The sequence below is a fragment of the Microcaecilia unicolor genome, chromosome 14, assembly GCF_901765095.1.
Source record: "Microcaecilia unicolor chromosome 14, aMicUni1.1, whole genome shotgun sequence".
In the NCBI taxonomy this organism is placed as follows: Eukaryota; Metazoa; Chordata; class Amphibia; order Gymnophiona; family Siphonopidae; genus Microcaecilia; species Microcaecilia unicolor.
The window spans coordinates 10,282,146-10,303,789 of record NC_044044.1 but is presented as its reverse complement, the minus strand read 5'-3'; the positions used below and the strand labels follow the sequence as shown (position 1 = coordinate 10,303,789).

Genomic DNA, 21,644 nt, shown 5'->3' with positions numbered 1-21,644 from the left:
CAGTGTGGGCTGATCAGGCTGCCAAGCCTAAAAGACTTGACATCAGAAAGCAGGGGAACAGGGCCCAGCTCCTGATACTACAGGTGAGCTGGATAAGGAGGTTTGGCCTAATCTCAAGCCATCCTCATGAAATGTGGAGGAGATCAAGAGCACTATGAAAAACTTGGCTGCAAAAAGTTCTAGGCAGCTGGACTCTAAGTTGAATATTGTGGATAAAGTAGCACAGTTTGTTTCTGCTGTGCAGGAGCATGCAACACATATGGATGATTTGAAAGGAAGACAAGGTGAACTGGAGGACTCCGTAACTGCAGCTACAAACAAAATTGAAAAGACCTGTGATTCCAGCACATGCCATTTCCAGAACTGGGGAGACGATCTAAGATGGCGGCGTAACAGGCAGCGCAGAAAGTCGCTCCGAGAACCGACCTGAGAGGAAAACTGTTGCCGACAAAATGCCCCAAACTAAAAGGAAGGGGTTGATGAGGATAGTTCCCCCACCTACCTCGACTCCTTCATCGACTCAGACGGGACTTGAGTGTTTTTTTGCGCCGATTTCCCAAACAAGCAAAGATGTGGATCCCATAGCGGGGCTCCTTGGGGAAGTGGAGGACCTGCTGGGAGAGGATGTATCTCTCTCTCCACCATCGACTAGTAAACCTCCTTGCCCAGCGTCGTTGACGAGTACCGATGCGGATCAACGCCCTACCGGAAGTGTTTCGGGTGAGATCCACGGTGAGGGTCGGGAAGTTCCACAGAAGACGCTGGGAGCAGAGGCAGGGACCTCAAAGAGAACGCAGGAGGTAAATCTCGAAATGATTTGGGTAAAGCTGAACAGGATGGATATGACTTTACAACAAACATCGGGAGAAGTCAGTAACTTTAATAAGAGATTTGGTGAGTTAAATGCAAAGGTAGACCTGATAAAAGAAGAAATAGCTGGAAAAATGACTGTTATTCAAAAGAATGTAGATTCTCTTCAAGAATTTAAAATAAAAGTGGTGAAAGATAATGTTGAACTTCGGAGACGAATGGAACAAGTTGAAAACTTTAATAGAAGGTTAAATTTACGTTTATTGAACTTTCCCAGACTCCTAGGGATTACTCCCCTAGATTTATTCAAGAGTTATCTGAATGAGGTGTTGAAAATGCCTTTGGAAGCTATGCCGCCTGTTAATAAAATATATTACATTCCTATTCCTAAAGGAGAGATTGGGAAAAGTCATGAAGCTCAACTTATGAATTTAGATCCTGGAAATATTTCAGCTATACTTGAACAAACACTGGACGAGACAACAGAAAGGTCCACATTGATAGTGTCTTTAATATTTCAACAGGATTTAAACAACATAATGAAACAGTACTTTAAGAATTTAAAAACCTGTTTTGGGGGTATTAAAGTACAGATTTTTCCTGATGTTACAAAATTGACTCAGCAGAGAAGGAAAGCCTTCTTGGCATTGAAATCAAGAACTGTTGAGATAGGAGGGATGTTTTTCCTGGCCTATCCGTGCAAGTGCCTTGTGAGACTGGGTCAGGTTAAATATACATTTTTTTCACCTGATGCCCTTAAATCTTTTCTTGATTCTAAACAGTTGTAATATTACAAGGAAATATTACGCCACCTTATTATTTTTGTGAACTATTGTTATACGTTCCCCTAACTCTTTTCGTCTCCTCCAATAATGAGGTCTAAGGAAGCAATAATTATCATGTTAGTCAAGAATTTAGATTATTTTTGAAGTAGGTTTTACTTCTTTAAGATATTTTCTTCAAGGAATGTCATTATTTCTGGATAAACTGTACTATGGCTGTATTTCAATAACAAGTGCATTCTTGTTAAAATGTTTAAAACTTAATAAACAAATTGAAACATTAAAAAAAAAAAGAAAAGAAAAGACCTGTGATTCCTATGTAATATAAACAGCTGAGCAGGAGATCATGGTCAATGAGTTCAAATACAGCTGTTAAGTCGAGCGACAGAAGAAGAACTACTTTATCCTGTGCCAAGTGGTGATTTATGAATGTAGTAATACCTATTAGAGCTGTTTCGGTGCTTTGATGCTGTCTACACCCGGTTTGGTTTGGATGTAGTAAATTGGTAAGTCATTCAGTTGATCTTGAACCATAGATTCTGTAAGTTTTGATATAAAAAGAAGATTCGATATAGGTTGAAAATTGGAAGGGTGATCTGCTTTAATGGTCGAATCCTTGGTCTTTGGATGAATCAATACCTCGACACATCCGAACAACCAATGAACACCTACCCTTCCGAAAGCTGCTGAAAACTTACCTCTTCAGACAAACTTACCCAAATAACCCAACTTAATTCTCGAACTTAACCACACTACCCATACGCCAATCCTCTCCCCCACATCTCTCCCAATTGTCCTACTCCTTACAACTGGATCATCTCTGTTATACTTCGTACCATACTCTGTGTACCTTGTACCTTACTTTGTGTTATCTCTATGATACTCTGTACCATATCCTGTAAGCCGCACTGAGCCTGCTATTGAGCGGGAAAGAGCAGGGTATAAATGCCATAAATAAATAAATAAATAAATGCATGTTTCCAAGCGTTAGAAAAGTAGCCAGACTCTAGGCTAATAGTAGTCATTGAGAGAAGATACGGGAGCCGTGTATCTGAAAATATTTTAATAAAATGCGATGGAATAGGATCGTGGAGAGCCATGGTTTTCCTAATCCTAGTAAGGATTTCCATAACGGACAAGTAGAGAGATGTGAGAATCCTGCCATATCACTGCATAGTTCAATGGATGAGAAAGAAGGACTATTAAATGCAGAAAACTTGCTAGTAACAGAGATTGGAGGGGAGTCAGTCACGTCAATTGTAGAATTAGGACTTTTTGTCTGAGTAGCAAGTGATGAGTGGAGTGAAAGAATTTTGGTAGAAAAATGAGATGCAAGAGAATCTGCAGATAATGAGGGTATAAGCAGTTGTATTTTTCAGGCACTTTCCCTCTGTTTTTATATTTATTTTAAAATGTAAACCGCCTAGATGGCAATACCGTAGAACAGGCTAAAAAGTGTGAATTAAACTGAGAAACTTGGAGTGCTGTATATTTAAATACAATCTGGCCAGTTGTTTGTTTTCCTTTTTACAGACATGGTAATGTGTGCTGAGGTCAGCACCCCCCAATCATTTTGAAAAGTTGGCTCCTATAGCTGCCCATATTATGTGTCCCGTTCCGGGCCCTTACCTGGCAGTCCGCGGGCCGGAGCGAGAGGCTGGGGCGCCCGTGGGATGCGGGGCGGCGGGGGAAGGCTGCCACGGGGATCGCCGCGACTGCAGGCTGCTCCGAGGCCGGCGATCCAGAAGAGCAAGCGCCGGCCTCGGAGAAGGAGATCCGCCGGCCAAGATGGCGGCGCCGGCGTCGTCGTCCTCCTCGCTACAGCGGGACCAGCGAGGAGGCTCCGCCCACTTGCGCCGGATTGGCGCATCCGCGTAGGAACTCCGCCCATCGGACGGGAGGACCAATCCGGGCCCCCGCTGCCGGCCTGGGCGAAGAGGATTGGTTCCAGCGGTTCCCCAGCCAGGACGAGCGGGGGATTTAAACGGAAACACGGAAGGGGTCCAGTGCTTCCGTTTTGTTGTTTGAAGCCACATTCCAAGCCTGTGTTTGTTCCTCGTGCCAGCTAGCCGTCCTGCTAGCTATTTCCAGTAAAGACTGTGTTTGTTCCTCGTGCCAGCTAGCCGTCCTGCTAGCTATTTCCAGTAAAGACTGTGTTTGTTCCTCGTGCCAGCTAGCCGTCCTGCTAGCTATTTCCAGTAAAGACTGTGTTTGTTCCTCGTGCCAGCTAGCCATCCTGCTAGCTATTTTCAGTGAAGACTGTGTTTGTTCCTCGTGCCAGCTAGCCGTCCTGCTAGCTATTTCCAGTAAAGACTGTGTTTGTTCCTCGTGCCAGCTAGCCGTCCTGCTAGCTATTTCCAGTAAAGACTGTGTTTGTTCCTCGTGTCAGCTAGCCATCCTGCTAGCTCTTTCCAGTGAAGACGGTGTTTGTTCCTCGTGCCAGCTAGCCGTCCTGCTAGCAATTTCCAGTGAAGACTGTGTTTGTTCCTCGTGTCAACTAGCCGTCCTGCTAGCTATTTCCAGTGATGACTGTGTTTGTTCCTCGTGCCAGCTAGCCATCCTGCTGGCTATTGCCAATAAAGACTGTGTCCGTTCCCCGTGCTCAGCTAGCCGCCCGGCTAAGCCACGCTCACCAAAGACTCTGTACCCACATCCAGCCAGGCCAGCCGTCACCCCGCGGTTCCAGCAGTCCTGCTGGCCGCCCGCAGCTGAGGGCTCAACCCTCGGTGAACGGCGGTCGCCGCGGGTGAAGATTCGGGGTGCTCGGTGATTTCCTGGCCCTAGTGGGGCTCGGGAAGACTCGAGAGCTCACCAACACCGGAGTGACATCAGAGCCGCGACAGAAAACGGAAGCCATGAGCTCGCCGACGCAACCTGATCTACGGGACCTGGCCAAGGTTCTCCAGCAGCAACAGGAACAGCTCAATGCCCTGTCTGGGGCGCTCCAGAATGTATGTTCTCAGCTTTCCACGCTTCAGGTACAAAACCAGGCCGCTGCGGTCCAAGGGGCCGCAGCGGCTCCCCGTATGGGAGGGTTCCGCGTGGGACCTCGGTTCCCTGAACCAGCACGATACGATGGGACCCCGGGAGGTTGTCGGGGGTTCCTCAACCAGTGTAACCTGGCCTTCCGGATGCAACCGGAGGCCTTTGCTTCGGACCAAAGTAAGGTGGGCTACATTATGGGCCTTTGTGAAGGAAAAGCCCAGGACTGGGTGGCCCCCCTGAACGAACAACATGACCCCATTTTGGATGATTATAGCGAATTTCAGCGCCGGTTCCGGATGGTGTTCGACCTTCCGGGAAGACCTTCCTCCGTGGCATCGGAACTGCTCCGGATTCATCAGGGAGAAGGTACGGTGGCCGATTATGCCATCCGGTTCCGTACCTTAGCCACGGAGCTGCGTTGGAATCCGGAGTCCTTGATGGCCATTTTTATGGAGGGATTACAAGAACGAATCAAGGATGAATTGGCGGGACGGGAGATTCCCGGACAATTGGATGCCCTCATCTCACTCTGTATACGGGTGGACACCCGATTCCAGGAGCGAGCCAGAGCCCGGGCGGAGCGGCAGAAGTGGGCACGAGGGACCTCCCGGACGAGCAAAGGGCCGTCCTCTCGCCAGGGGAACCGGGACACTACGGAGCCCGGGGAGGAGCCGATGGTGATGGGCCGGCAACGGTTGACTCCCGCCGAAAGACAGCAACGACAGTCAAACGGACTGTGCTTCTATTGTGGGAAGGCTGGGCATTTCCTCCGGACTTGTTCCATCCGGCCGGGAAATGCGCTCCCCAAGGCACCCTGAGGGGAGGGTTCTTGGGGCACTCCGCTCCCCTACCAGACACCCTGATCATCCTACCGGTGACCTTACGGTGGCAGGAGGCCACGGTTCAGACCCGAGCCCTGGTGGACTCGGGGTCAGGGGGCAATTTTATTGGGCTCGAACTGCTGCAGCAAATGGGCTGGCCCACGCTCCCCCGGAGGCCGATGCTGCGGATAACCTCCATCCAAGGAACTACCCTTCCCCAGCCGGTCACTGAGATTACTCCAATGTTGGGACTGCAAGTGGGGGAGAACCATCGGGAGGAAGCCGAATTCTTAGTATTATCCCGGACCATCCACCCTGTGGTTCTGGGACTGCCATGGTTACGATACCACAACCCGGTTATCGACTGGGCCGGGGGAGGAATTCAAGCGTGGGGTAATTCCTGTCAAGAGACCTGTTGTAAGGGTCGGGCTGGCAGCTGTCCGGCCTTAAATACGTTGCCCGAGGAGGGACCGGGTGAACTGGGCTCCTTGCCTATGGATTATAGAGACTTTGCAGATGTGTTTAATCCCAAGGAGGCGGAGGTACTACCGCCGCATAGGTCTTTTGACTGTGCTATCAATTTGAAGACTGATACGGTACCCCCACGGGGCCGACTGTACAAACTGTCCCGAGGAGAGTTCAAGGCAATGCGAGAATACATCCATGAGAACCTACGGAAAGGGTTCATTCAGCCGTCTACATCCCCAGCCGGGGCAGGGTTCTTTTTCGTTACCAAGAAGGATGGGTCGCTGAGACCTTGCATTGACTATCGGGGATTAAATGCCATCACCGTGAAGGATCGGTTCCCGCTGCCGCTCATTCCCGAGCTCTTGGACAGACTGCAAGGAGCTCAGATCTTCACGAAGTTAGATTTGCGGGGGGCCTACAATCTAGTAAGAATCCGGCCCGGGGACGAATGGAAAACGGCTTTCAACACCCACGAGGGACATTTTGAATATCGGGTGATGCCGTTCGGTCTCTGCAATGCCCCTGCGGTGTTTCAACGCCTTATCAATTGTGTACTAGAGGATTTGCTAAATTCCACGGTGATTGTATATTTGGACGATATCCTAGTTTACTCTAAGGACCCCCTGGAGCATCCGGGCCATGTTCGTGCAGTGCTGCACCGCCTACGTCAAGCCCATCTATTTGCTAAGCTGAGTAAGTGCGCTTTCCATCAGCGATCCTTACCCTTTTTAGGGCATATCCTGCTTCCAGGGGGGTTACAGATGGAGCCAGACAAGCTCCAAGCCATTCGAGAGTGGCCTCAACCGAAGGGCCTGAAGGCCTTACAACGATTCCTGGGCTTCGCCAATTACTATCGCCAATTTATTCCCCAGTACTCCCGGTTGACAACCCCGTTGACGGCGCTCACCCACAAGAACGCGAGGGTTAGGGATTGGCCGCCAGAGGCGCAAGCGGCTTTTCATCTGGTAAAAGAGGCTTTTGAGTCCGCGTCTATTCTGTTGACCCCCGACCCTGAGAAACCTTTCATTGTAGAGGTGGACGCGTCCGCCCTAGGGGCCGGGGCGGTCATTTCTCAAATCAACCCCGAAGGCCGGCGCCAACCGTGCTCCTTCTTTTCACGTAAATTCTCCCCAGCCGAGCGGAATTATACGGTAGGGGATAGAGAACTCTTGGCTTTGAAACTAGCACTGCAGGAGTGGAGACACTTGCTGGAAGGAGCGGAACACCGGTTCACGGTCATCACTGATCATAAGAACCTCCTATACCTCCAAGAGGCTCAGCGGTTGAATCCCCGACAGGCTCGGTGGTCATTATTCTTTGCCAGGTTTCATTTTCAATTAGTGTTCCGGGCGGCCTCCCAGAATACCCTGGCAGATGCGCTCTCCCGGGCCTTTGAGGTACCAGAAGAGACTAAGGAGACTCATCCGATGTTAGACCCCGCTTGTCTCAGTGCGGCCACAGGGGAGGTTGCACCGATCCAGAAATTCGTGGCGGCCGCCGATCGGAAAGAGGTTCTGCAATGGGGGCACTCGTCTAGATGGGCCGGGCACTTCGGGTACCAAAAGACACTCCGATTCATCACACGACATTATCGATGGCCACAGATGAGACGAGACATCCTCCAGTTTGTTACCTCGTGCCCGGTATGTGCCCGAACCAAGCCAGTAGGAGGACCCCCCGTGGGAGACCTACAGCCACTGCCCGTGCCGACCAGTCCCTGGTCGGAGATATCCATGGACTTTATCACTGACTTACCTCGCTCCCAGGATCATACCGTGATCTGGGTTGTGATAGATCGGTTCTCTAAAATGGCTCACTTTGTTCCATTCGCGAACCTCCTGTCGGCCGCCTCTCTAGCTCAAGCTTTCATTCACCACATTTTTCGACTACATGGACTACCCACTCGGATCATCAGTGACCGAGGACCCCAATTTACCTCCCGCTTCTGGAGAACTTTGTGCACGGCCTTGGGGGTGGAGAACCATTTTTCATCCGCTTACCATCCTCAAACCAACGGCATGGTTGAGAGGATTAATCAAACCTTGAAAGGATTCTTACGAGCTTTTGTCAACCAACGACAAGATAACTGGGTTTCTCTACTTCCCTGGGCCGAGTTCGCCTATAACCAAAGTGACCACTCGTCCTCAGGGCAGTCTCCGTTCTTCCTGGTATATGGACGACATCCTCGGCTTCCAGGGCCGTTCCCGGCTACCGCCATAACCCCGGCGGGGGACCAAGTCGTAGCCGACCTACAAAAGGTCTGGAAGATGGCTAGGGAACAATTACAGAAGACCGCGACCAAGGACAAGATCTTTGCTGACCGCCATCGGCGGCCCGCCCCCGTGCTCCAACCAGGACAGAAGGTATGGTTAAGCACGAAACATCTGAGATTCCGAGGTTCTTCCCGAAGATTGGGACCTCGATATGCGGGACCATATGCAATCCAAGAATGAATTGGGCCAGTAACGTATCGGTTGCGGTTACCCGGCACCCTACGAGTGCATAACGCCTTCCATATCTCGTTATTGAAGCGGTTCCGGGGGTCCGGGTGGCACCCGCCCCCGGCCCAAGAAGAAGATCTCCAGGTGGCCCCGGACCCGGAGTACGAGGTAGGAGAAATTCTCGACTCAAAGTGGCGGCGGGGAAGACTGCATTATTTGTTATCATGGAAATCTTTTGGCCCCGAAGACAATTCCTGGGAACCCGTGGCTAATGTTCATGCCCCAGAATTGGTCAAAGCCTTCCACGCCCGATATCCGTCCAAACCCGGGCCCCGGGAGAAGGGGTCATCCGGGGAAGATACTGTCCCGTTCCGGGCCCTTACCTGGCGGTCCGCGGGCCGGAGCGAGAGGCTGGGGCGCCCGTGGGATGCGGGGCGGCGGGGGAAGGCTGCCACGGGGATCGCCGCGACTGCAGGCTGCTCCGAGGCCGGCGATCCAGAAGAGCAAGCGCCGGCCTCGGAGAAGGAGATCCGCCGGCCAAGATGGCGGCGCCGGCGTCGTCGTCCTCCTCGCTACAGCGGGACCAGCGAGGAGGCTCCGCCCACTTGCGCCGGATTGGCGCATCCGCGTAGGAACTCCGCCCATCGGACGGGAGGACCAATCCGGGCCCCCGCTGCCAGCCTGGGCGAAGAGGATTGGTTCCAGCGGTTCCCCAGCCAGGATGAGCGGGGGATTTAAACAGAAACACGGAAGGGGTCCAGTGCTTCCGTTTTGTTGTTTGAAGCCACATTCCAAGCCTGTGTTTGTTCCTCGTGCCAGCTAGCCGTCCTGCTAGCTATTTCCAGTAAAGACTGTGTTTGTTCCTCGTGCCAGCTAGCCGTCCTGCTAGCTATTTTCAGTGAAGACTGTGTTTGTTCCTCGTGCCAGCTAGCCGTCCTGCTAGCTATTTCCAGTAAAGACTGTGTTTGTTCCTCGTGCCAGCTAGCCGTCCTGCTAGCTATTTCCAGTAAAGACTGTGTTTGTTCCTCGTGCCAGCTAGCCGTCCTGCTAGCTATTTTCAGTGAAGACTGTGTTTGTTCCTCGTGCCAGCTAGCCGTCCTGCTAGCTATTTCCAGTAAAGACTGTGTTTGTTCCTCATGCCAGCTAGCCGTCCTGCTAGCTATTTCCAGTAAAGACTGTGTTTGTTCCTCGTGTCAGCTAGCCATCCTGCTAGCTCTTTCCAGTGAAGACGGTGTTTGTTCCTCGTGCCAGCTAGCCGTCCTGCTAGCAATTTCCAGTGAAGACTGTGTTTGTTCCTCGTGTCAACTAGCCGTCCTGCTAGCTATTTCCAGTGATGACTGTGTTTGTTCCTCGTGCCAGCTAGCCATCCTGCTGGCTATTGCCAATAAAGACTGTGTCCGTTCCCCGTGCTCAGCTAGCCGCCCGGCTAAGCCACGCTCACCAAGGACTCTGTACCCACATCCAGCCAGGCCAGCCGTCACCCCGCGGTTCCAGCAGTCCTGCTGGCCGCCCGCAGCTGAGGGCTCAACCCTCGGTGAACGGCGGTCGCCGCGGGTGAAGATTCGGGGTGCTCGGTGATTTCCTGGCCCTAGTGGGGCTCGGGAAGACTCGAGAGCTCACCAACACCGGAGTGACATCAGAGCCGCGACATTATGTGAGAAATGAAGATGCAGAATTGGCACATCAACTTTTGCCAGGGCTTTTCAGCAGCACTGAAAGTCCAATATACTATAACCTTTTGGGATATCACATCAATCTTTGATTCCGTTAAAAATGTGGAACACTTTTTGCGTCATGACCAGGGTCGGCTCTGCCACTAGGGGCGAAGGTTCTATTATGAAATACAAGGGTAAATTGGCAGATGTAAGTGGAAGCACCTAAATATGACAATTTAGAACATAACATAATATTCTGTAAGTTTTGCATGTCATTATATTTAATTAATCCCTTATTTATCCTATATAATAAAACTCACCCTCAACGTTCTGAGGACACTGACGTCACTGTCAGGTCCTCTGGGCACTTCCTTCCGGTTCGAAGCCTTCGTGGTGGTGAAGCCACCGAAAACACTGTGTTGGGGCCCCGCCTTCGCGTCAAACGTGATGACGTCGAGGGCGGAGCAATGTCAGCAGATTAAAGGTGGCGTGCCGAGGTCCGCAACAATGGCGGACGAACGCCAACAGGGTGAGTAGGGAGGGGGGAGGTCCGGAAGGAAACCGTGCTAGCGCCCGTTTCATTGCCGCAAGTTTTACTAGTTATTTATAAAACTTTATATAACTTCTTCTTGGTTGTTACAAACCAATCAAGATGGTTTACAAAATTTAATATGTGAAGGTACAATTGGGATTAGAAAAGAAACATCTGGAGTAGAGTTGGGGGACAGGTTACAGGTTATGATAGGGCAATACATATTACCCTGAAAGTATGAGAGTGGAGGAGTAAGGTACAGTCCAGAATTCCAGTAACAAGAACAAATCAACTGGTAGGAAAGATGAAGAATTGAGTGCATCCTTATATTTAAGGAAACCTCACCATTATGTCCCTTGGTTTGTTGTTAGGGGGCTTCCTCAAGGCTCTATGTGCTCTTTCTATCTCAACTGCTTCCACGTATTCCCATGCCATGTCTTCTCCTAGCAACTCTTGGCACAGTGTCCACACCACCACCTCCACATACTCTTGCTCCCCAGCTACCTACTACTTATCATTTCTGTAGTGCTACTAGACGTACGCAACACTGTACGCTGGACATGAAGAGATAGTCCCTGCTTGACAGAGCTTACAATCTAATTAGGACGGATGGATGGACAAACAGGACAAATAAGGGATAAGGGAATTACTAAGGTGGATACTGAACAAGTGAGTAAGCGTTAGAAGTTAAAAGCAGCATTAAAAAGGTGGGCTTTTAGCCTAGATTTGAAGACAGCCAGAGATGGAGCTTGACGTACCACCAGCTCAGAAAGTCTATTCCAGGCATTTGGTGCAGCAAGATAAAAGGAACGGAATCTGGTGTTAGCAGTGGAGGAGAAGGGTGCGGCTAGATTTACCCAGTGAATGGAGTTCCCGGAGAGGAATGTAGGGAGAAATGAGAGTGGAGAGGTACTGAGGAGCTGCAGAGTGAATGCACTTGAAAGTCAATAAGAGGAGTTTGAACTGTATGCGGAAATGGATAGGGAGCCAATGAAGTAACTTGAGGAGAGGGCTAATATGAGCATAGCAACACTGGTGGAATATAAGTCATGCAGCAGAACGTTGAACAGATTGCAGGGGAAAGAGATGGCTTAGTGGGAGACCTGTGAGAAGTTGCAATAGTCTAAGCGAGAGGTGATAAGAGTGTGGATAAGGGTTCTGGTAGTGTGATCAGAAAGGAAAGGATGAATTTTGGTGATATTATAGAGAAAGAAATGACAGGTTTTAGCAGTCTGTTGAATATGTGCAGAGAAGGAGAGAGAGACACCACTCAAAATCTCATATTTCTCCTTCTGTGGTTCTCTATGTAATTTAATTTATACCAAAGCTCCTGCTGTTCCTTCCTCTGGTAATTTACTCTCCCTTTGAGTGTTATCAATGTCTCTACATACTCTATCTTAGACTCCATCTCCTCCACTCTTGCACCCAACTCATGGAGGTTGTGATGAATATTTTCTCTCTTTGCTGAAATATTCTCTATCATCATTCTGAATTCACCAGTCTTATATGCAAACTCATGCTTCAGCTCTTTAACCTCCTCTATATGGGCTAAGATGTCTTACAGCATCTCACCATCAGATTCTGCAGAGGCCATTCTGCCCAAGGATGGTGCATGCTTTAACCTTTGTTGATGGATGAGTGGAGGACCACGGGCCATCTTTAAGCCCCATCTTTTCCTACCAATACTAATGAGTCTTCTGCCACAAAAAGCCACCTCTAGTCCTGTTTATCCTCACCAGTGGAGTTTGATTATGAGGAGAAGCAAATTCAGGACTCTAAGCTTCTGTCAGAGTGGGTGATGTCACTTCCTCTTGCAGTGCAATTTATTATTGGTACCTTTTGGAAAGGGACTTTTGGCAGGTCTACTGGCAACCGTAGACTAGATGTTTCACTCTCGTGGAACATCTTGCCCACACAGTCAAAGGAAGGACTGCTAGGTTTGAGCACATATGGACTCCTTAACCAAAGCATTATAACACTTCTTAATTGGAAGAGGAAATACTGTATGTATGTGTTGGCTGCTCACCAGTTTGTTGTTTCTGAATCTCTTCTGCACAAGAATCAATGTCATTGACTCATGTAAGCCCTGAAATAAAGAGCTATTTTGAAAACAAAACTGCAGAGCAAGATCACTGTGAGGCCCAAGATTACTTTAAAAGAATTAGAGAGGTGTAAATTTATGTAATCAAGACTGTTAGGTTTTGCATTCTCATTTTTTAAAATTCCTTAATTGTTCTTTCTTGCTGAAAGCGATAGGTATTTTGTGTAGATCAATGAAACAAACGCCTACTTTAATGCATTTTGAAATGTATTTTTTAAACAGCAGAATGTGAAAAATGTCCAAGGGTATGAAGACTTTTACAAGGTTCTGTTAATATTAATATTGTCCTGGGTCACCGAACAGGAGCACAAATAAATGTTTGAGATGCACCCACTCTGAACCTTCTTACAACAGGTTAATACAGCTGCTGCTAACATCAGACCAAGCTTCCCCATCCATTCCCACTCCATAGTATCTGTGTCAGGAAAAAAATGACTTCTCTGCATCCAGTAAATACAGCTGATTTCATCTAGCATCCCAAAGCAGCCACAGGTATGGAAATGGTTAACAAGAGGACAGTAACATGTGATTCCTCTCTGCTGTTAATCACAGGTTTTAATGCTGGCTTTGGCCTGAAGGATAGCTGGCTGAGCTCCCTCCCTCGATTGCAGGTATGGCATCACATAACCTTATTCCACTCCTTCCTTTAGTCTGGTGTTTAGGAGGTAGGAGGGCAATTCAAGCATTACAGCCCAGGGAGAGCAAGCGAAAAAGGGAAAGGTGTTCACCAAAGTTTATGCAGGAATCCATATTTCCTTGCGAGATGACATGAGTCCAAGTTGGGAGGGACAGTGAAAATATGCACAACGTGTTAATGATATTGCGAACAATATTCAAAGCTATGTATGCTTCCTGGATGAGTAGCACTGACCAGGGCAATCCCCAGATTTTCTGTAGGCATTATCCAAATAATGCTGCTGAAAATCATCTCAGACCATAACTATCCAAATAAAGCAAGGACAGCAAAATGGCTACCCTCAATTAAACTAGTTATCTATTGGATACCAGGCTGAATATTGCCAGTATCTGGATACTGCCAGGAGCTGGCTCTGAATCTGGATATTCAGGACCACCCACTATCCGGATACTGATGCTGAGTATCTGGATATAATTCAGCCGCAGTGGATGGCTTTTTAAAAAGACTCTGATTGCCCTGGTTCAGTATGGTTGCTTTCTGTCTTTGTCTGTCTCTCTTTCTTTCCACGGAATCTTAGTGGAGATTCGGTGGCAAAACCAGTGCTGGACAGACTTCTACAGTCTACGCCCTGATCATGACTGAATAGATATGGATGGGCTGGAGTGTAAATTTTAAGGGGCTTCGATGTTAGCTTTAGAACTTTTAGTACAAGAACAGTGCTGGGCAGACTTCTACAGTCTGTGCCCCGAGAATGGCAAGGACAAATCAAACTCGGGTATACATATAAAGTATCACATACCATGTAAAATGAGTTTTCTTGTTGGGCAGACTGGATGGACCATACAGATCTTTATCTGCCATCATTTACTATGTTACTGTTATTACTTTTCTTTGTCTCTTTCTGGCATGCCCACTTGCCTGCAGTCTCTTCGGGTACCAGCTTACTTTACAGAGTGCAGTGAGTATAGCTGCGCCATTGATGGACAGATTGCCAGTATGGCCACAGGCGGCAGTGTGAGCACAGCGATTATTAATCCTTTCCGCTCCCCATTGCGCATCATTGGGATTGACAACTGTATGCCATGGTAGGTACCCCAGGGGCATGGTGGGAGAGGGGGAGGATGGGATGCTTCTCATGAGTGTTCTACAGAAGTATATAGATCATTCTACATGCATTTGCCTTAAAAATAAATTTTGCTGAGCAGAAAGTGAGGATGACTAGACTTCAGGAGAGCCTTATGGTCTTTATCTGTTGAAATACTCTATAGCTGTTCTAGGTAAAAGTGGGACAAAGTCCTAAAAAACCTGCAAGTGAATTGGCTTAGTCTGAAACAGCAAATGGCTTCTTCTGCTGTGCATACTACCGAATACATGTGTATTTTCTGCCAGAACCGCAGAAAGACAAAGCTGAGCCCAGGGCAAACAATCTTAAGGGCCTGCTGCTGCCCCCTGCCATCGTACCATTTTTGCTCCTGTCCTGTGCTGGGCCCCCTGCTGCTTTTCCAGGTGTATAGAGAGGCTTCCAGTGGCAGGCAGAAGGCTGACTTGGTCTCCTGCTACTGTGCCTGGTTATTGTGTTAATTCTGCTCTCCAGCCACAGGTCCTTCTTCCTACCGCATCCCACTTTTGCGGAAACAGGAAATTACTTCACAGGAGGCGGGACATGGCAGGAAGAAGGACCCATGTTGGCAGAGCAGAATTAAAGAGATAACCCAGCACAGGAGCAGGAGACTGAGTCAGCCTTCTGCCTGCCACCGGAAGCCTCCCTTCTCTTTTGATCGATGCTGCGGCCCATCCCTTGGAGGCTGAGCACAGAGGAACCCTGCCACGCCCCACCCTCCCCTCTTAGTGGGCCTGCTTTCTACAATACTAAAAGGCACTTTCACTCTAGTAAACCCCACCCCCAACCACAATGGTACACACTGAATGCCAATTCTATAACAGCATCCGGGCACCCTTAAGCCATTATAGAGCTGCTTTGGCACAACCACTTATGCCAGGTCATTGGCTAGTGTAAGTTGCTACACCTAAGCGTGCCATACAATGCACGTAACTAATAGTATTCTATATGTTGCATGCATGTTACACTTGGCACCACACCCATAGCCTGCCCATGCTCTGCCTCCTTGCAATTACATACCATAGCACTTCTGTGATACCTTTTGGAAGAGTGCGTAGTGCGCTTGCAAACACAAGCACCAATGAAGGCGCCATTTATGCGCACAAGATGGACATAACTGCACACAACCAGTTATACAGTTATACTTTACTCTATCATCTATGAACTTTAATGCAATACCACCTTGTAATTTATGCTATCATCTACGAATAACAATGCTATACCACTTTCTATTTCTCAGATCCGGAAATGGTGACCGCCATTACGGCATAATGTAAATCACTCTATCATCCATGAACATTAATGCAATATCACTTTGTAATCTACCTTATAATGTACATGCTATACCACTCTGTACTTTTCAGATCCGGAAGTGGCGACTGTCACTCCGGCATTATGTAAGCCACATTGAGCCTGCAAATAGATGGGAAAATGTGGGATACAAATGCAACAAATAAATAAATAGAATTGCCCTGTCTATCTTCAGCAAGCTGTCATGGTTTTTTAAATACATGAATGTAAATATTCATTTTCTGACCTAACTAGATCCCTTGCAAGCTGCCCTTGAAACCCCATCCAACTAGCTTTTGTCTCATAAACTAATTCTAAATAAATGAAAAACAGCAGTGTTGGATTACTGGATTTCATCAAAAGCCAGTATTAATTCCTATTCTATTTAACCTTCCATTTGCCTACTGTAGAGTTTTTTTCGATACTAAGGTATAATAATAGATTCTCAACTTTCCTTTGCTCTCCAAGTCTCACAGGTTGTCAAAAAGGGGTTTCTTTTGGATCCATTGTCTCCATTTTGTTAGAAAATTTCTGGATTTCAGATATCTTCATACCTTGATTCATGCATTCATTATTTCTAGATTAGACTATTGTAATGTTACGTATGCTGGTATTTCTCAATATCATCTTTGTCGTTTACGAACCTTCCAGAATTCAGCAGCATATTTACTATTTGGAGCAAAGAAGTACGACCATGTTACTCCATTGGTTACCAATAAAACACCAAATCCAGTTCAAAATTTTGTTTATTATTGACAAAGTTGTACATCTTAGAAGCCCCCTTTACCTGGATTCCTTAGTATTCTATATACACCAACAGATCTCTCGATGCTAATCGTTTGGTTCTGTCAGCTCCAAATAATGCTCATTATGAGTCTACTAGATCTTCTGCATTTTTTTACTTGTCACATTGCCTCTGGAATAATCTTCCCCCTAACATTAGGGCAGAGCTTTCCCTGCCCAAATTCAAGACTTTACTAAAAACATATTATGTTCAGCTTGCTTTTAATCTCACAATTACTTAGATGTGCTGTGCATGGCCTATATAGTCTCCTAGAGCAGGCTTGTCCAACCTTTTTCCATCGGGGGCCACATTTCTTATTTTGTAACACTCAGAGGGCCAAAACACACACCTACATAATTTGTCACATGTTTCATCAAATAGTAGCAAAATTGGACAGTGCATCATCCCCTCCCCAGCCTTCAACCAGTCTTGCTCTTGTAACCCCCCACCAGCCTTTACCCAGTCGCTCTTGAACCCCATCCCCCCCACAAACCTTAACCCAGTCTCACTCTCGCTCTAGTAACTCACCCAACCAGCCTTCACCACTCTCACTCTCGCACATGTAACCCCCCCCCCAACCAGCCTTCATTCAGTCTCACTCTTGCTTATGTAACCCCACCCCCACACCAGCCTTCATCCAATTTCTTTTCCTTCACCTGGCTTCAGCTGCAGAAGGAACAGTGAGATTCTTGCTTCCCCATCACGACTTGGCTCTCTGCAAGATTGAGCCATGTAGTGCCAGAAGTCTCAGTTGATCTTGTGGTTTCAAGTCTCATGAGACTTGAAACCAAGAGATCAACCCAAACTTCTAGCACTGCGTGGCTTATGCTTACAGACTGCCTAGTCACAGAAGAGAAGCAGGGATCCTGCTTTAAGCATCACAAGAATTTGCCAAGCTTCAAAGGGCCAGAAATAGCACTTGGTGGGCCAGGTTCTGGCCCACGGGCCATAAGTTGGACAAGCATGTCCTAGGGCCACTGTGTCTTAATTTTATGTTGTTGTTATGTCCTTTGAATTAATGCATTCTTTCCTATTTTTAATGGATTTCCTTTAGTTTTATCACTTATACATTTTGTAAACCACCTTGGCCTTTTATTAGAAAAGGCAGTATGTCAAGTTTTAAATAAACATAAATATATCCAAAATTGGGCTTTTGGGGGGCCATGTGAAGCCATAGATGAGGTAGCAGGACTTTTGGTAGAGCTCCCACTTCTCCCAAGCAGATTCCTTTTTCTATTACAATTTCTTCAGAGCAACAATTTTCTCATGCCTATTACTAAGATGTGGGCTGAGAAGGGTGGTACATCAAAAAATAGGGATGAGGCAGACTCAACTATTAAGCATGAGGTAGGCCCTGTAGAGGTGATTGCAGCATGAGCTGAGGACTGCACAGGCCTAGATGTGCCAGCAGAATACACTGACTTTATTTGTCACCTGTTAGACCACTTCATAGGCAAAATCACTAAGGTGCACTTTTACTAAGGCTTAGCATGCTAAATGCTAATAAACCCACTTATACCAATAGGCTTCTTAGTATTTAGAGAGCACTAATTCTGTTAGCACACACTAAGTTTTAGTAAAAGAGCCTCTAAGAGTCTGGATTCAAACCTCAGCATTGTGGTGGATAAGGTGGCTCAGTTGGACTCCATAGTGCAAGAGCACGAGGAGCACATCAAGGGCGCAGAAGGCCGCATTGGCGATCTTGAGGGTGCTCTTACCTGCACGTAATATGCGTAAACCGCTTTGGTTGTACTGTGGAAAGGTGGCATATCAAATCCATGAACCAATGATCAATGGATCAATCATCTGAAGCGGTGCTGTAAATCTCTAGATGAGAGCTAGGAAGATCTCAAGAATCAGAGCAGGCATCAGAACTCACGGGTGCTCAGCCTCCAAGAAAAGGCGGAGGAGTCCAGTGTGGCCTAATTTGTTTCCACATCGCTCCTGGTGCTTCTGGTTTTTTTGGGCTCACGGTCACGCCCAGTATGCACTGGCACCGGATCCAGGCCCCAACCGGAGACCAAGGACTTTAATTTTGCAACCACAATTTTATGTTTGTGTTTGTGATATATCACTTTTTCTGGCACAGAAATCAAAGCAGTTTCCAATGGCAAATTATAAAAGAAATTCAGAAAGGAACTACAAAACAATGTAGGACTGAAGTCACACACAGTTCAGATAGAGAATTCAGAGATCAAACGGATAGAATGCATGCAGATGACATGTCAAAACAACCCCCCTTCCACCAGTCCCAAATGGTATTTGAAAAAAATGGGGTTTGTATAGAACGACGTTACATTTAGTAAGACATCATTCTGCATGTAAAGCAATGGGCAAATTATTCCAAAGGGTTGGCACCAGAAAGAAAGAAGCGTTATGCCATCTGGCTTTTGAAGGAGAAGACAGTGGTGTTCATTGATCGATCTAAGCATGCAGAATGGATCCTAGGGCAAAACAACATTGCTAAGTGTATATCAGCAGCAGAGTAACGGAATCAAACTTACAAGACTTGCATAGGAAGTGGGTGGTTGTATTGTGGCGAGTCTGTAGGAGTATAATTGAAGCATGAGGAAGACTGGCATAAATAACATTACAATAATCCAAACACGAGGTAAGAAAAGCACGAATTAAACTATGTAAGGCATCATCACTAAAATAATTGGGAATTTTAGTGACAAATGGTGCATAATGGAGGCATCAAACATATAAACGGCACCTCTCCCTTCAAGGATCTATGGGCCCGATATTCAAAAAGATAAATGGCCACTGGGGGTGCAACATGGTTCCTTCACACTGACTGCTGATCATGAGTCACACTTGTTTGCAAAACTACAGACTGTAGGATACAGAAAAGTTGCTTGGTTGGAAGAAGCTAGCAATTCAGTCCTGGTTGTATTTCATGGACAATGCTTTCAACTAATAGGCGATATATTGGAACAACACCTTTTGGGTTTTCAATAGCCCCTGATGTAGCCCTTGATAGGGTGAAGCAAGGCCGTGTCGGGCTTTTAGTTAATTATTGCTTTTAACCTTGTTGTGGTGAATAAATTTTGATTTTGGACATTTCTCATCGGTCTGCTGTTTTGTTGCTTATCTTGGATTTTGTGGATCGCCTGCCTGTTTGCTTTCTTGGAAAACCTGATGCACAATCATAAGAATCTTAAAGGGAATGCAATAAGACACCAGAAGCCAATGGAGTCAGTTCAAAGGTTAGCTGCTAAAATGGTCAGTAGTCTTTGTCATAAAGCATATGGGGACAGGCTTAAAGATCTCAATATGTATACTGTGGAAGAAAGGTGGGAGAAGGGAGATACGACAGAGATATTTAAATACCTATGTGGCATAAATGCACAGGAGGTGAGTCTCTTTCCATTGAAAGAAAGCTCTGCAATGAAGGGGCATAGGTGAAAGAGGATAGATTCAGAAGTAATCTGAGGAAATGAAAAGGGCGGTGAATTCGTGGAACGGCCTCCAGTGGAAGTGGTGGAGACAAAAACAGTATCTGAATTCAAGACAACTTGGGACAAGTACATAGGATTTCTAAGAGAGTGATAGGGAGAGTAGATGGCATGGATGGGCAGATTGGATAGGCCATATTGTCTTCATCTAACTAAATTTTTCTCTATTTCTGTTTGTTAATGTACACTGTCACTGCTGCATTGTCCAACAACAGAAGAGGGAGGAAGTGATGTAGGCCACCCCCTCACCTGCAAAGGCTAGCAAATCCAGCAAGCTGGAGCCCATGGCCCAAACTGCAGGACTAAGCCCTGGGAATACAGGCTGTGGACTATAACCCAGCAGGTTGGGCCTACCTCACTTAATTCTCACTTCACCAACTCAATCTCACCATCTGCTGAAGGTAGAGAAATACTGAAGAATTCTAGCCTGTACCAGCCCTTTTTACCTATCATGTCATGGGAACAGTTCAGTACCTCCATCTGCTGGTATGTGGACAAAGCTCATTTGGACTGGTCTAATGGGATGATAAGGAAACATCATTGTCTAGGTACAAATATGAATAACAGCTGACAAGTGAACCTTTGAGGAAGGGTATAGGTAGAGATAAGAGAGATGAGGAGCTATACATAACTCACAAATTACTAGGGTTTCCTGGGAATCAAACCCACAACCTTATAGGCTAAGGCCTATAGAAGTGCAGTTAAGCCACAAAAACATGATGATGAGGAGCAGAAGAAAAAGCCTGTCCCCAGAGAAATCCATTATGTCTTATCAATTGCAGTATATAAGGCAGCCCAACTATACACACTCAGAGATGCCTAGCTACCCAACTCCAGGCTGGGACCTTTTGGCCGGTCCTGGTTTTGAACTTACATCCCAAAGTGGAGTGGGAGTTGTAGTTACGGTTGTAAACTGGCCAGTTTTGGACTGACCTGCTGGTTTTTCAATGGCCAGGCTAGATGCCGGCAGACACCTAAAACCAGCAATACAAAAGTCGTTTTTTCTGTCATTGACGTTGTAGTCCTTCTTTCTCCCACCCTCCCCTGAGACCAGCTTCTGTATCTCACTTTGGCCGCCCCCCCCCCCCCCAGTACCTTTTAAATCCTCCAGAGCTCGGCCGGCAGCGAGCAGTGACTCATACTGGTTGCTCACACTGGCCCTGAGCCCTCCCTCTGATGCAACTTCCCAGGACTGAAGGATTTTAAAGGTACCAGCAGGTGGAGGAGTGAAGTTAAGAAATGCTGGATCACTGGGAGCAGTAGCAACCAGGGCCGCCAAGAGGGGGGGGCAGGGGGGACAAAATTCCCCAGACCTCCAAGGGGGACCCGGCGCCGCAGTCCCACCCGCCCTCTGTTGTCGACCGTCTGCCACCGGGCGGGGCCCCCTGCATTGAAATCACAGTGCCTCTCACCTCCGTGTGAAAGCGCTGCAGGCAGCAGCAGATCGCCTCGCTTCGGGCCTCCTTCCCTCCCTGTGTCCCGCCCTCATCTGACATAACTTCCGCGAGGGCGAGACACAGGGAGGGAAGGAGGCCCGAAGGGAGGCAATCTGCTGCTGCCTGCAGCATTTTCACACGGAGGTGAGAGGCACTGTGATTTCAATGCAGGGGGCGGGGCCCGGCCCTGTGGCGGACGGAGGGGGCGGGTGGAGAGTGGCGGCGGCGACCTCGGGGGGGGGGGGGGTGGATGGGGAGAGCGGCCTTGCCCCAGGCCCGGTCCAGTCTCTCGGCGGCCCTGGTAGCAACCCTAACTCAGGCGGC

At 47.7% G+C, this 21,644-nt stretch overlaps 1 protein-coding gene across 1 annotated transcript in view; it reads left to right on the top strand.

Moving 5' to 3' along the window:
• The window catches only part of ZMYND15 (zinc finger MYND-type containing 15), a 92,354-nt gene that overhangs the window by 65,965 nt on the left and 4,745 nt on the right, over nt 1-21,644 (top strand). The window contains exons 11-12 of the mRNA XM_030187919.1: nt 13,148-13,206; nt 14,157-14,317. Coding sequence (XP_030043779.1) covers nt 13,148-13,206; nt 14,157-14,317 — 220 coding nt within the window. The remainder of the gene's footprint in view (nt 1-13,147; nt 13,207-14,156; nt 14,318-21,644) is intronic.